This window comes from Somniosus microcephalus, chromosome 3, assembly GCF_052327205.1.
Source record: "Somniosus microcephalus isolate GS21.2 chromosome 3, FLI_Smic_1.0, whole genome shotgun sequence".
In the NCBI taxonomy this organism is placed as follows: domain Eukaryota; kingdom Metazoa; phylum Chordata; class Chondrichthyes; order Squaliformes; family Somniosidae; genus Somniosus; species Somniosus microcephalus.
The window spans coordinates 137,695,421-137,711,024 of record NC_140989.1 but is presented as its reverse complement, the minus strand read 5'-3'; the positions used below and the strand labels follow the sequence as shown (position 1 = coordinate 137,711,024).

The 15,604-nt window shown below is 44.0% G+C and overlaps 1 protein-coding gene across 2 annotated transcripts in view; it reads right to left on the bottom strand.

Annotated features, from left to right (window-relative positions):
- Positions 1 to 3,906: 3,906 nt before the first annotated feature.
- Positions 3,907 to 15,604, bottom strand: part of LOC147121428 (BTB/POZ domain-containing protein 3) — an 89,896-nt gene continuing 78,198 nt past the window's right edge. For both annotated transcript variants that reach the window (XM_085981671.1, XM_085981670.1), the window contains one exon: positions 3,907 to 11,317. In XM_085981671.1, the coding sequence (XP_085837797.1) occupies positions 10,285 to 11,317 (1,033 nt within the window). In that variant the 3' untranslated portion in view covers positions 3,907 to 10,284. The remainder of the gene's footprint in view (positions 11,318 to 15,604) is intronic.

The following is a 15,604-nucleotide window of genomic DNA, read 5'->3' as shown; positions in this document are numbered from 1 at the left end:
GTTTAACAATACCGATGCCTTTTTCCCCTCCGCTATATCGTTTGCCTCGAAATATACCTCTACTCTTTCCACATGCGTGGTCCAGTCCTCTAATGTATTATCAAAAGCAGTGATACAGCCAGTCTTCGGCATCTTGCAAATCTAAAATGGCGCCTCCCGCGCTTTGCCTTCTTCTCTGATTTAACAAAATGGCGCCTCCCGCACTTTTCCTTCTTCCCCGCTGTTGTTAGCGCTGCTTTCCACGGTTTCCTGCGCGTTAAATATTAATTCGTTTTCTTTTATTATCTTCCCGTCGTGGAGCGGACCCTCTGGGACACTTCCCTCCCTCTTCTGAGGCCCGAACGCTGCCCAGCTTCGAAACACCGGCCGCGCCCTGTATGCTCCACCCTCTCTCTCTCTCCTTGCTTCCCGACTTGCTGCCCGGCCCCGTTGCAGCCCAGGAAGGATCAGAGCACTACCTGCCACCAGCCCAATTAGCTGGGAAACCACGGACCGAGGAACCCAGCCTGGCTCTGGAAAGTCGCTCCTGCAAAGCCTTGAACCCGATGATTGATGGTCGACGCCCGTTCCTCGAGTTTCAATGGACTCTTTTTTTTTTCCGACCTTCAACGTCGTCGGAGCTGCTGCTGAGTTGCAGGTAAGTTCTTTCTAACTCGTCGCCAGTGTTAAGTCCGTGAATGATTGAGACATGGACTAGCAGGAGAGAAACAAACAGAACTTTACTGGTGAAAGGCATAAACAAAGCTAACAAAACAGAGGCTCTCTAGCGCCTTTTATACAGGGGTGGTCACTGCCGGTACTGCAGTCTGAGACCAGTTATTCTCTTAAAGGTACATACATAACACCATCTGCAGTCCACAGCTAGCATGTTCTCGTGTGACTGGTGCATTAGCTGCTCCGTGTAGGTGGCTATCCTTTCCATGGAACAGCACATTGTCGCCATCACCTGCAACATGGTGCTGCTCATGTTGGAGATGGACTCCTCCATTCTCTGAACATTTGCAGACATCGTGGCTGCAAAAGCTGCCAGAGCCTCCTGCAATTGTTGCTTCCCCGCCAAGATCACCCTCTTTCTCGATAACCCCCGAGGCTCAGCATCTCCTCCGATGAGGAGTCTCCACTGCTGTCCCTTTCAACACCATCTGCTCTTGCTCACTTGTGCAGTGAGACACCAGGTGACAACACTACTCTATCTCGCACAGGACCCATCTGTGCTGGTGCTGGGTGCGCTTGGGTCTGCTGACGGTGCACCCTCAGAGGCTGGAGCTTCCTCTGAGGAGTTGTCTTCTTCCTCTGGCTGGATTGTGGGGGGCGGGGTGGGGTGCTTTTGATGGACCTGTGGGAGAGTAAAGAGATGATTTTGAAGTGTTATAAGAATGGGTAACAATACCATTATGCTCATGATGAAATTTCATTGGCTGCTGACATCAGTCACCATATGAGTGACTGCTGTATGCCATGTGGCTGTACGAGATGTAATTCTGTCACCAGGTTGCTGGGATATCCCCCTCTCTCCATCTCCCACTGCCAGCACCTCTGCAACTCGCGATATCTCTCGTGCCTCTTCCTCTGCTCAACTGTGTGAATACTGGAGGGCCAACTCTGGTTCTCTCCCTTTCCCTATTGTTGTGGGCTCTTTTCTCCTGCAAGGAGGGAAAAAAGAGAAGTTTGAGTGTGAGTGATGGGATGAGTGTAAGGAATGGATGGGCTACATCTGTAGGGGTGACGAGGAGTGGGGTGACAATGCCAAATGGCCTCCTTCTGTGGTGTTACTTGCTATGATTGCATTAGGATGAGGGTGAGTGTGAGGGGTGATTAGTCAGATGGGGATGTGAGTGTGTACATAGAGATGGATGGGTGGATCTGTAAGGTAGGTTGGTGTGAGGAATGATGTGCAGGAGTAGGCTTGGGAAGGCAGAATGATAAGAATGTGGTGACAGGCACATCAGGATGAAGGTGAGTGTGGCATTGCACACACCTTGCCTGACATCATGAGATTATTGAATTGTTTCTCCTGCACTGGATCCACATCCTCCTGACAACATCCCTGCTGCTGACCTCCTCTGCTATCTCCAACCAGGCCCTTTTGGTGTATTTGGGAGGTCTCTTGCACTTATCTGCAGGGAACAGGACCTCCCTGCATGCTCTCACTGCCCCCACCAGAATATGCAGGGATGCATCACTAAATCTGGGTGCGGCCCTCTGCCTTTGAGTATCTATCATTTAATGTTTGGGACAGTACTCAGACATTTGTAATTGACCTTGCACGCTCCTCTAGGAACCTTCAAATGAGTTGTGTGTAAAGCTGCTTTAAATATGGGCACTGAAAATGAGTCATCGATGACATCATCAGACCCATTCCATTTAATTGGGCCAGGAAATGCACATGACTGCTTTAAGTGGGGCAATTAAGTTAAAGTCACACTGAACAACGCGCTGAGCAAATCATTGCGTTCCCGACCCGACTCCAAGGTAAAAATCTCGGCCTTAGTCTTAGAGGGTCAGGATAAGGTTATTTACTTTAGAGGCCATAGTCTTGGAGGATCACGATTGAAGTTTTAAACTGTAGGGCTTAAACACAGTTGAGTTGAATAGGCTACTTGAGATGGATTGTGATTGTAGAATTAGAGGGCGTGCATATAAAATCTTTAGGCAAAGAGTTAGGTTAGATGCCAGGATGTTTTTTTTTTCCACAGAGAGCCATCGCTGCATGGAACATGTGATGGTATGAATTTTCTGCACTCCTTCAAAAGGAAACTCAACAAATTCCTGAACAGAGTAGATTCCCCAGTTATAGAAGGTAAATTGCTAGTTAGCTGGGGTTATGAGGAGTTGATGGGCTACTGCGGTCTGTTGGAAACTTGTTCGATTGCCTTAAGGAGTCAAAGAGAAATTTCTCCCGAGTTTTTCCCTGAGCTTTTCCCCTGGCTGGAGTGTTGAGAACTAAGGGGTTGGTTATTTAGGACTGAGATGAGGAGGAATTTCTTCACTCAGAAGCTTGTGAACCATTGGAATTCTCTACTCCAGAGGGCTGTGGATGCTCAGTCTTTGAGCCTATTCAAGGCTGAGATCGATACATTTTTGGACTCTAGGGGAACCAAGGGATATGGAGATTGGGCAGGAAAGTGGAATTGAGGTGGATGATCAGCCGTGATCTTCTTCAATGGCGGAGCAGGCTCGAGGGGCCATATGGCCTACTCCTGCTCTTATTTCTTATGTTCTTATAAACTGGGCACTGTGGCGGAGCCACTAAAGGACCCAGATCGTTTGCATATAATTCCCTTTAACAACATGTTAGCTACAGCCTGAGTCTGTATCTTTATTTATACTGTTTACTTGTACAGAGCGTGATTACTTTAACAGCGCGGGTAAACGTGATGACGTCACGCCGTTCATCACGTGCTCCCCCACTGGCGGGAAGAACGTGATGACGTCAACCACAGGACTGCCCTCAGCAGTCCTCGTGGAGCCTCCGAACTGAACAGACCAACACTCGATGTTCTCCTGCAGTTACTTGTTTAAACCTGTTTGTTTCCATTAAACTTGGTTTTGTTTGATCGCCTGAGTGGACCTCAGTCTTTGGATAGGAACTAGACATTCCTATAGCACCATAATTTTTTTTTTCTGCCCCTGCCCGCGGAGATTGCACGGTGAGGGAAGCATGTCACTAATGTACATGGTTCACCATCCATGGATCGGGCCAGAGTTCTTTATGTATCTTTGTATTATTTGTTTCTGGCAAATAAGTTAAAAAAAAATTCTTACCCACTGCAACTGTATCTAAAACAAATATTTTATACAAAGGTGCCAAAAAAAGTGAACTGAAAGGGCAGTCTTTTGGTTTGTAAATACCATGGAGAGAGAAAGAAGAACCAAGTAAAAAACAACACTTTTTAAAAGTCCTCGTTAGACAACAAAGAACCAGCTTTCTTTATTTTCCCTTTCAAGTTTTAATATACCATACACATTCATTTGTCTAACATCATTCAAACTGCTTCATTAAAGCATCTGAAAGGTACAATGACTTCAAGCTTGAGGTACTCGATCTTCTTCACAAAAACTTCAGTTACCAAGCACAATTTATGAAACTATATATCAGTGCCAATTATGTACTTTGGGAAACAGTATTAGTTATAGATATGTATAGATTTCACAGAAACATACAGTGCCAGACTGATGCACAACTATAGTTTGTTACTTCACCATTTTCACTGGAGCAATTTACAACGCAGTAACAAATGACTTTTTTTAAACTGTGAAATTAAGTAAATACAACAACATTTCTCTTCATCAACTCGTTTTTTTAAAATCTTATTCCATTTCAGCTGGTAGGTCTGCAGACACTTCAATCCTCCGGATGAAAGAACACTGGTCTAGCCAGCTGCTCATTCAATATATAACTCTGCCATGGTTTACAAATCAAACTAAAATGTGGAGCTGCACTAATCAGCAAATTTGTGATAAAGACACTCCCACAAGCAGCCTGCATCATTTACTGCAGAGCTTCAAAGCAACTATTACAAGGGGCTGTTGTGTAAAGTTGGCAGCTTATCTGTGTAATTTGAAAAAAAAGTCCATTTCAGATTTGCTCTTCTGAACTGAAACTTATAGGAACATGGAGTCATTTTGATAAGATATTAAATTTAAGAATAAAACTGGGAGAACAATTAACAAAGCCAAGATCAAAAGGCGCAATGGCGCTTTATCATTATTCCTGGGAATGGCCCACGTTCTGATTTAAACGGCTGTATATAATGACATCACAATTCCCAGCCAGAATTGAGGTGATTGGGTAATTCCCCCTTCAATCACACCTGGAGACCGCACTGCAATAAGTGACTGGGATTGATTTTACGCACATAATTTGTATTATGTTACTATCCTCCACTCACTGCATTTTGCTGGAGAAATCACCCTGCTTTTATCAGAAGTTGCTGTAGTTTCAGTCCCGAGTTCTGCTTGCTGCAGTTCGTAGAGATTCTTTTTAAATAGACTCTGTAAATAGAATTTGCTGTAAAATAGACTGTTTGCTGTGAGTCCTGCCGTAAGTCCCGCCCCACCTCCAAATCACTGGCTGACACAGTGGTGTCAACACTCCACATTTAAACTGGTCATTCCTCCCCATTGCTCCTGCAGTTTAATGCAGACAACATGGAAGTCAAATGGTTAATTTTCCATTAATTGGTTACAGAGGTTCAGTCTTTTTCTAATGACTGTCCTTCCCTGTTTCTAGCCAGGTTGCTCCAAAATGAGAAATGTTTCAGCAGCTGAAGAACAACTGTACATAGTACACATCCTTCCACTTAATCTATCTATCTATATATATATAAAGGAATCGATCTGTCTGTCTGTCTGTCCTCGGGTGTGCGTCTGTCCGGCTATGCGCTCGAAAGTTATAGAGCGTACCTACGCGCACGTTACCTCCGAAGAAAGCTTACACTTCCGGGACGGTCGTAAGCATATTTACTTTTCGGTCGGACGAAAATTGTTCGCGCCTTATGCAAAAAACCTTCAAAATTAAACTCATTATCTGCTACTTAGCATTGATTGACTGACGTCAAGGTTCGACCAATCCTGTGCCGTCACGATTGACCAATCCTACAGTACGGTCCCCTGATAGTTGGTGTGGGCGGGACTAATCGTTTTCATCTCAGGGATCTGGCAGCCATTGTTTCACTGCCATTACTTCAGCTTCCAGCTCAAACTACTTTGATCATCCAGCTTTGAAAAAGTTAGTATCTCTTTTAAAAATAACATAACATTTACCAAAAACGTTTTATAAGTACTTTCACTTTCATCTTTCAAGGTATTAAAAGGTAGAAATGTTGCCCGGCAGCAGATTGAGAGAGGGACACAGAGAGGCCCCAAAGCCTGGCACTCGATTTAAACCGCCCGGCCCAAAACAGCCCTGGCAAAGCCGGGCTCCCCCAGCTAGTAAACTAATAAATCAGCAGTCACACACACCCGAGTGCTGTGTCTCCAATAAGAATGACTTGCATTTCTATAGCGCCTTTCACGACCTCAGGGTGTCCCAAAGCGCTTTACAGCCAATGAAGTACTTTTGAAGTGTAGTCACTGTTGTAATGTAGGAAACGCAGCAGCCAATTTGTGCACAGCAAGCTCCCACAAACAGCAATGTGATAATGGCCAGATAATTTATTTTAGTGAAATGGTTGAGGGATAAATATTGGCCAGGACACTGGGGATAACTCCCCTACTTCATCAAAATAGTGCCATGGGATCTTTAACGTCCACCTGAGAGAGCAGACGGGACCTCAGTTTAACATCTCATCCGAAAGACTGAGAGCAGCTGCTTTAAAATACGCAAGTATTTTTAAGTGCTTTGTTCAGGAGGGGTTTAATGATGGATACTTGTCATTAACCTCAATCCATGTTCAGGTTTCAGCTAGGTTACATGATTCACACAATACTTTTAGGTGAGGGGACTCTTGTTGGCCCATCTGTCCTCAACTGTTCCAACTTTTTAATGCAGCGCGTTGTTATGATCTGGAATGCACTGTCTGAAAGGGCGGTGGAAGCAGATTCAATAATAACTTTCAAAAGGGAAATCGATAAACACTTGAAGGGAAAAAATGTGCATGGGTTATGGGGAAAGAGCAGGGGAGTGGAACTAACTGGATAGCTCTTTCAAAGAGCCAGCACAGGGATGATGGGCCGAATGGCCTCCTTCTGTGCGGTATCATTCTATGACTTTGATTCCACCATCTTGCCACGAAGATCAGATTTAGAATATTTAAACCAAAGGTGGTCACAACCACCTCTTCATGGCCTCTAGTACATCCGATTTTAATCGCTCCACCATTGGCGGCCGTGCCTTCAGCTGCCAAGGCCCTAAGCTCTGCAATTCCTTCCCTAAACCACTCTACCTCCCTCTCTTGAAGATGCTCCTTAAAACCTACCTCTTTGACCAAGCTTTTGGTCATCTGCCCTAATATCTCCTTATGTGGCTCAGTGTCAAATTTTGTTTGGTAATGCTCCTGTGAAACACCTTGGGAAGTTTTACTAGTTAAAGGTGCTATACAAAGGCAAGTTGTTGTTGCAAGTATAATTGGATTGCAGAGCTTTTCTGAATAACATGGGTGATATTTGTTCCAAAAAGTACTGTACTTTGAGGCGAGTTCATGATGATTCTACAAATAACCTCAGGAATGTCCATCCCAATCTCATAAATTCTGGCAGCTGAGCACATAATCTCCATTAGGCTTTTACATGGCTATTTATATCTGGTTAGAGGAGCTGGTTCAGTAGTCAGTCTGTTCTCATTAATTAATGCCATCGTTTTACAATTCACCTTTCTGACTCTAAAACGGACAGTGGTACTGAAAATTTGCCCAATAACCTGCTGAAATTCTCCGCCAGAAGCTGATTAGTTCCAAATATTGCCCTTTTATTTTTAATATTTTTTTAAATAAACAAGATTTGAGTAATTGGAGGAGAAATTCATCTACAGGCAATCATGCTGGAGCAGCTTGCTGTTAGGAACATAGGAAGAGGAGGAGGCCATTCAGCCCATCAAGCCTGTTCTGCCATTCAATGAGATCATGTCTGATCTGTATTTTAACCCCATCTACCTGCCTTGGTTCCATAACCCTTAATACCCTTGCCTAACAAAAATCTATCAATCTCAGTTTTGAAATTCTCAATTGACCCCCAGCCTCAACAGCTTTTTGGGGAAGACTGTTCCAGATTCCACTACCCTTTGTTTGAAGAAGTGCTTCCTGACATCAATCCTGAACGGCCTAGCTCTAATTTTAAGGCTATGCCTCCTTGTTCTGGATTCCCCCCAGCAGAGGAAATAGTTTCTCTCTATCTACCCTATCAACTCCTCTGATTATCTTAAACACCTCAATAAGATCACCCCTTAACTTAGCAAGATTCCTCCATTATCAAGACTGGGCAGCAGACGCATGCCCTTGACAAAGGTGGGCAGGTACACTCTTCAGTGTCGCCAGCACGGAGTCTAAAAGTGACCACTTGCACGTAGATGAAAATGACCTGAGCTAACTCGCTTGTCTATATTTGCCTTCTCTCTGCAAGAACCAGGTGAATTGATCGGTCTCTTATTACGATTTCCCTTTGTCCTATATGTTGCTATGCGAACAAATGCATATTACAAGCAACAATTTAAAAAAAAATCAGAAACCTTGAAAACTCTTAATTATCAGAGTGTAAACGCAGTGGCCAAAGCAGCTTCTATTTACAAGGTTCATTTGCTTTGTACGAAGGACTTTTTTAGAAGATGATTACAGTCTTCTCCAGTTCATCAGCCCGCCATTGATTTCAGCTGTCTTTTTATCCTCCCACACAATTTAATAAGCCTACCACTGGCGAATTCTGATTAGCTGAAATGTTCTAGAGAGGAGATGCATTTACTGTCATTCAAAACATTTTCTCTCAAAATTGATTTCCAGTTTTTCTCAACAGCACTTAAAAAAAAAAAAGAAAATACGCCAGGGGTCAACTACAGCCTGACTAAAGTAAACTACCAGCCCAGAGATAGATACTGAAGTTTTATTTCCTTGTTTTTGTTTTATTTTGGCAGGGGCAAGGGCGGGCTAGAAACAGTGTAGAGAAAGACGACATTTTCTGCTCTCCCACCACTACAACAAAATGCATACGGCACTGCTCAAAATGACAGGAAAAACTGAGGGGCCCTTTTCACAGGAGTTCTGTGCACCTAGCAACAGAGGAATGTGTGTTAAAACCTAGCAAGTCTGATAGAACTGCTCCTGAAGTCAGACAGAAAAGAATCGGAATTTTTTGGGGAGCAAAATGACTTGCATTTCTATAACACCTTTCATGACCTCTGGACGTTCCAAAGTGCTACACAGCCAATTAAGCATTTTGAAGTGTAGCCACTGTTGTAATGTAGGAAACGCGGCAGCCAATTTTGCACACAGTAAGCTCCCACAAACAGCAATGTAGTAATGACCAGATAATCTGCTTTTTTTTTTAGTGATGTTGGTTGAGGGATGAATTTTGGCCAGGACACGAGGGAGAACTACCCTGCTCTTCTTCAAAATAGTGCCATGGGATCTTTTAGGTTCACTTGAGAGAGCAGACGTGGCCTCAGTTTAACATCTCATCCGAAGGACAGCACCTCTGACAATGCAGCACTCCCTCAGTACTGCAGAGCATCAGCCATATTTTGTGCATCAAGTCTCTGGAGTGGAACATGAACCCACAATCTGTTGACTCAGAGGTGAGAGTGCTACCCACTGAGCCACGGCTGAGCAGTGGGAAAGAGAAGAGTAGAATTATTCCACTTCCTCTTTCCTAGGGATAATTGTGCTTAATTATGCTCACTCATTCAGCTAGTGGGCGTCCTTCCCATTGTGTGCATACATATATTTTTAAACTATGTTTAACTGCTTCTATCTGTGTTACACTACACCACCGTCACACCTGTGCTGGCAGAGACTGGGTTGAATTTGTTTTCAAAGATATTTCTGTGGACAACCATTTCTGCAGCCAGGCTATGTTAGAAGCCATTTTGGATTCAACTTAACCTGGCACATGCAAATAGTGAGATGTGGAGGAATTTGGTACTGTATTGTCTCTGTTGGTTTACAGGTGTTGAAGGAAAAGCAAGCTAGACCATAATGTCAGGGAGAGGGAATACACTGGATCTGATTTTAACTCCAGATGGATTCCCCCCTCAGGCCTGAGATAAAATTACAGTTGGGTCTCAATGATGTCATCGGGCCGCAACATGCATATGTAAAAAAGGACCCTGTTGGCTCCGGGCGTGTCCTTGCTGCCTGCTCAGGAGAGCAGGTTAAAATTGCAGAAGTTGTGATCACGGCAGCTTTCGGACAGGTGAGAGCCAGGGTGATTTTAACTGTCCACCCACCAGGTTTCTGCTGAGCAAGTCGGGTTAAAATCGCCCCCAGTGATTCTAATTCCATTACCCGACACCTAGGGCAATTCATTACTAGCCGAATGTCCTAGTAGGGGTTTAATTTCCTTTGGTGGTGAATTGGTTAATGCATTCAGATTAATAACTGCATTAAAATAGCATGCAACTGAATTTTACACAGCTGGGCTAACCAGAGGAAATAAAACCCCTATTTGAAAAAGAGAAACAGCTGGACTCAGTTTTGTAACTGAATTTGGCTGCAGATCCATGTGAATGGAAGTGCACATTATGAGACTAGAAGCTTGTAATACAGGGCTCGGTTTGGTTGCTCTTTGAAATGTGTGCATATCATGCTAGTCAGAATGATGGAAAGCTTGGTGGGATTGCCCAAGCATTATTGTCTTTCAGGCGTAGAATATTAATTCTGGGAGTTGCCCTCCTTGTACTCCTGTACCATTGGTGCTGTCCGACGAGCACTGGAATTGGAAGGTGACTTTTCCACACTGTACTTCGGTCATTCCTTCCTGGCCAAAGTAGCTCAGTTCATTGCCGTCCAGCACCACGCTGGCCGTGTAGAAAGTGTCCGGCTCGATCTGCACCGGATGCTCGAACCACACGGGGAAAGTGTTGCTGGAGCCGTCTGAGAAAAACTTGCTGAAGTTCTGGCCCAGGAGGAGGCCTTGCCGCTTCAGCTCGATGGTTGCGCTGTACTCGGCCGAGCCGCAGCTGGACCCGTACAGGCCAAAGCCGGCAATGAAGACCCGCTTGTCCACGGCGAACTGGATGCTGTCGCACCGGCCTCGGTAGCGCCACTGGTTGCTGCGGTAGGCACACGACTGGAAGCGGTGGCAGCGCTGGGGCGCCAGGCCTTTCCGGGGCTTGCACACAAACTCCAGGTCAGGCTTTTTGGCCGCCGTGTACCACAGGAAGATGTCATTGGTCTCGTTGAGCGTCAGTACTCCGGACTGAGCAGCACCATTGGCAAAATCGTCCAACGTCATAGCTGGAATGCGGATCAGATACAGCGCTTTCCCCAGAACCTTGCGCTTATTCTCAATGTTGGTGGAAAGGTCCTGCCTCTGGCATTCCACCTCTGCCCAGTTCAGTACTGCCTCAAACAGAATGATTTCCTTTGCGTTGAGGGTCTCCCTGTTTAGAATGCTCTGCAGTGTCTGGTAATCGATGTCGCAAAAGCCCTCGGACTTCAAAGCCAGCTCGGCTTGGGCGTCAATGACTTCCCAGCAGCGTTGGGTCAGGTCCGGCTCTTCAAAGAGGCAGCTCTGGGACAGCAGCACGCAGGCGTTCTTAGCGCTCAGGCTGGTCTCCAGGAAGTTAACGCAAGCTCGGGCTAAGTGAGGAACAATGTACTTCTTCGCAGCATAGAGGGTGGCTAAAACTGTGTCCGCAGCCAGATCAATTTCATCGCAGTAGATGTACCTGCAAAAGAAAAAGGCATCAACAATCAGGAGCTGAACGGCCATCCACCATAGCAGGTGATCTGCGTTCATCAAAATTACAGCGCGCTCCTCACATCTCCTTGCCAGTGTTATCCTGGAATGAACATCTGTAATGAATTTGTTTACCCCAGCAGAATGGGCCTGATTCTGGGAATATACTTGGCTATAAAAGGAAACCGATTCTAACCTATTTAACTGTAACTTGTTCTTTCTCAAAGAAAGTAGAGGGGTTTATATTTAGCAGCTTGGTATCACTTTGTTAATTGATATTTACATTGGGATTGTGAGCACAATGTTTACTTTTAAGGGGCAGGAATGGATTTGGTTGTGGATTAAAGCCTCCCTGTGTTAGGAACTTAGGAACAGGAGTAGGTTATTCAGTTCCTTGAGCCTGCTCCGTTATTCAATTAGACCTTGGCTGATCGCACCTCGACTCCAATCACCCGCCTTTGCTCCATATCCCTGGACACCCTTATCTAACAAAAATCTATCCATCTTAGTCTTGAAAGCTCAAATTATCCTCCAGTCTTTTGGGGAAAACAATTTCAGATTGCTACTATCCTTTGTGTTCTCAGGTAAGTGAATATTAATTTTGGAAGAAAACGTTTTATTTAATGTTTGAAGACTTGGCCCTTTGCGACTTGTGGTAATAGTTATGAGACTAATGTTGGAACGCAACAATCCTTGCTGGGGATATTTGCTCTGTGTTTGCCATGCTTTTATATATTAACAATTGATGGTCTTAATCTTTATTTGTTGGGTTTTGGCTGAGAAAAAAAGTCTTAAATGCTGCTTTCCAGCCAAATAAAACCCAGTTTTTTTTTTGCAAGTCTCACCTCCAAAATATGAGCCGAGGAAAAGGAAAGTTATTAAAAAAAAAGCTTATAATACAGAAATAGGAAAAATAGATTGAGGTTGATTAGGCAGAAAAAAAGTAAAATTAAAATGAAGTAGGCAGGGAGAGTAGGAAAGAAGGATGAGGGAACAACAAGGCAAAAACAAGAGTTTCAGGGCTAGAAATTCGTCTCAGGCAGTGGCGCAAAACGGGCTTCGGATCAGATAGATTTTTGGACTCTAGGCGAATCAAGGGATATGAATATTGGGTGGGAAAGTGGAGTTGAGGTCAAAGATCAGCCATGATCTTATTGAATGGCGGAGCAGGCTTGAGGGACCGTATGGCTTACTCCTGCTCTTATTTCTTATGTTCTTATACGTAGCACCTGATATTCAGTTCCATTGCAGTCAATGCAACTGAATGATCCAATAGCATCCGTTTTGCGCCGCCCGAGATGAATTTCTAGGCCTCAATAGTTAAATTAAGATCGTACTTTATTTGCTTCATTTAGTGGTTTGGAGTCAATATTACAATAACAAACCTATTTCTGCATTTGAACACTATTAACACACGGGGGTAGATTTCAACTTTGTGTAATACTGTAAACCAGGTGATAGTGAGCCGGCAGCCTGTTTTACATCTCTCCTGAGTTTTATTTCCAGTCAATCTACTCCTCTGTGTTTCAATGTCACCGTATGTAAGCTGAAAAACCTACAAAAGTAGCCAAAGAGGGACAGAAATGTCTCTGTTTATTCACCGTTAATCAAGTCACTTTCCCATATGAATTGACACAAGGCCGTAATCCTGGGCATGCAAACAAGTGATGTTCTACGGACTTGAGAGAAGACAAATCAAGTTCTTTCTTATCCCTCTCCCTCCGAGGAATTCTAAAACCATTAACTTCAACAGATAAACACTCTACAAGACACAACTGTACCTGGGTATTCAGAAAGAAGAAATTAGGCATGTGCAGTTGTTTATCTGTTGTTGCAGATATGCAGTATTCTGCTTTGCAATGTAAGGGGGATAAATTCCACAGCACCGGAAGCCAAGAAGAGTGGCCACCTTTTGCACAGTCTAAAATCAAACTTGGTCATCAGGAAATAAATGTTTTCCATGTCATTTTGGCATAGTGGTAGCCCACATGCCTCGGAGTAAGAAGGTTGTGGGTTCAAGCCCCACTTCACGACATTTTTCTTCCTACATTACAACAGCGACTACACTTCAAAAGTACTTCATTGGTTGTAAAGCGCTTTGGGGCGTCCCGAGGTCATGAAAGGCGCTATATAAATGCAAGTCTTTCTTTTATTACGCCTCTGTGAAGCACCTTGGAAGGTTTTTCTTCTTTAAAGGCGCTATATAAATGCAAATTGTTGTTATTGTTGAGCTGTCAGTTGTGGCTTAGTAGGTAGTGCTCTCGCCTCGGAGTCAAAAGGTTTAAGCCCCACTCCAGAGACTTGAGCCCATAATCCAGGCTGACACTCCAGTGCAGTGCTGAGGGAGTGCTACACCATCAGAGGTGCTGTCTTTCAAATGAGACGTTAAACCGAGGCCCCGTCTGCCCTCGCAGGTGGACATAAAAGATCCCATGGCACTATTTTGAAGAAGCGTGGGGGAGTTCGTCCCGGTGTCCTGGCCAATATCTATCCCTCAATCAAATTCATTAAAAAAAATTATCTGGTCATTATCAAATTGTTGTTTGCGGGACCTTGCTGTGCGCAAATTGGCTGCCACGTTTCCTACATTATAACAGTGACTACACTTCAAAAAGTACTTTATTGGCTGTAAAGCGCTTTGGGATGTCCTGCGGTCGTGAAAGGCGCTATAGAAATGTAAGTCTTTCTTTCTTTCAATTTATTAAGATTAAATTAAATTGCTTATAGTCCATAGAATTGCTACATAATCCTAAATATTAGTGAAAGACATCTGTACAATGATTGGTGTCTCTCAGTCACCCCATTATTCCAGTTTTGTGCTTTAAAGCTGTTAGTTGAACAGGACTGGAGAGAAGCCACGTGGTCCCCCTCCCCTCCCTGATGATACATCATGAAGCTCTGCAGCATTACGAATGGGGAGTGTGCGGCTCACACCCACCATTCATACTCACTGCGACTGAACTTTACAAAATGTTCGATCTTCATCGCTTCTTTGCTGCACTACCCTTCCCCAGAATAAAACAAACGTGGAGCTTTTACTAGAGTGGAAGCCGTGCCCTGAAGTACAACATTAGTGAGGCTGTACTTTTAGTACGTTCAGAGCTGAATTGATGTGCAAAAGGAATAGCACAGTTAAGTCTGCTGTTGTCAATGTGACTAGCGTCTGGAAAAAAAAGTCAAGTATTTAAACACACCCACACACTGCATTAACGCCCAGTTCTCAGTACTGTTCTCAAACTGTTCGTTCGAGAGCCCTCTAAAGCAAATAGTTGCTCCTGGGTGACATTTATGCTGCACGTATGCAGCTTCATTTTGTACACAGTAATCCTTGCATAGGAAATTATTGCCTAAAGTTTGATCCCTTGTAGAATGATCTCATTACAAAAAAAAAGAGGCATTCAGCAACACTGGACTGCAATGCACTTTGTGAATTAAAAAAACTGCACCATATTGGGTTTGGGAGCTGAATGGAGATTGCTTAAGACAGAGGCAATAGAGTGCATCCTTGACCTACTTCACATTCTAAAACATTGGAAGTAATTATCAGAACATTCTATATTTAGATACTGCATGCCATTTTGTTTGAAATTTTGTCTGATAACGTTCCTATGAAATGTCTTGGGATGTTTCACTACATTAATGGTACTACATAAATGCAAGTTGTTGTTGAGGTGTCCAGACAATATATGCAATATGAATTCTTGGTCAGTAGATCATGGTGCAAAAAATTGGGACTCAACTACTAATTTTACCTGGGACATAACCAAGGACTGCTGGGAGTTCAAAGCCAAATTACTAATTATCTTAGTGTTTTGTCAGACAACAACTTGTATTTATAGAGTGCCTTTAACGTGGCAAAACGTCCCAAGGCGCTTCACAGGAGCGTTATCAAACAAAATTTGACACCGAGCCACATAAGGTGATATTAGGCCAGAGAGGTAGGTTTTAAGGAGCGTCTTAAAGGAGGAAAGAGAGGTAGAGAGACGGAGAGGTTTAGGGGGGGAATTACACAGCTTAGGGCCTCGGTAGCTGAAGGCACGGCCGCCAATGGTGGAGCGATTAAAATCGGGGATGCTCAAGAGGCCAGAATTGGAGGAGTGCAGATATCAGAGTGTTGTAGGGCTGGAGGAGGTTACAGAGATAGGGTGGGCAAAATAAATAGGGACACAGCAAAATAGATCAAGTTTACGTCAAAACAAGTATTGACAGAATAACCCATAGCCAAACTTTCTTGGACATTTTAACAAGAGTACAACAGATATCTGGGTAGTTCTAA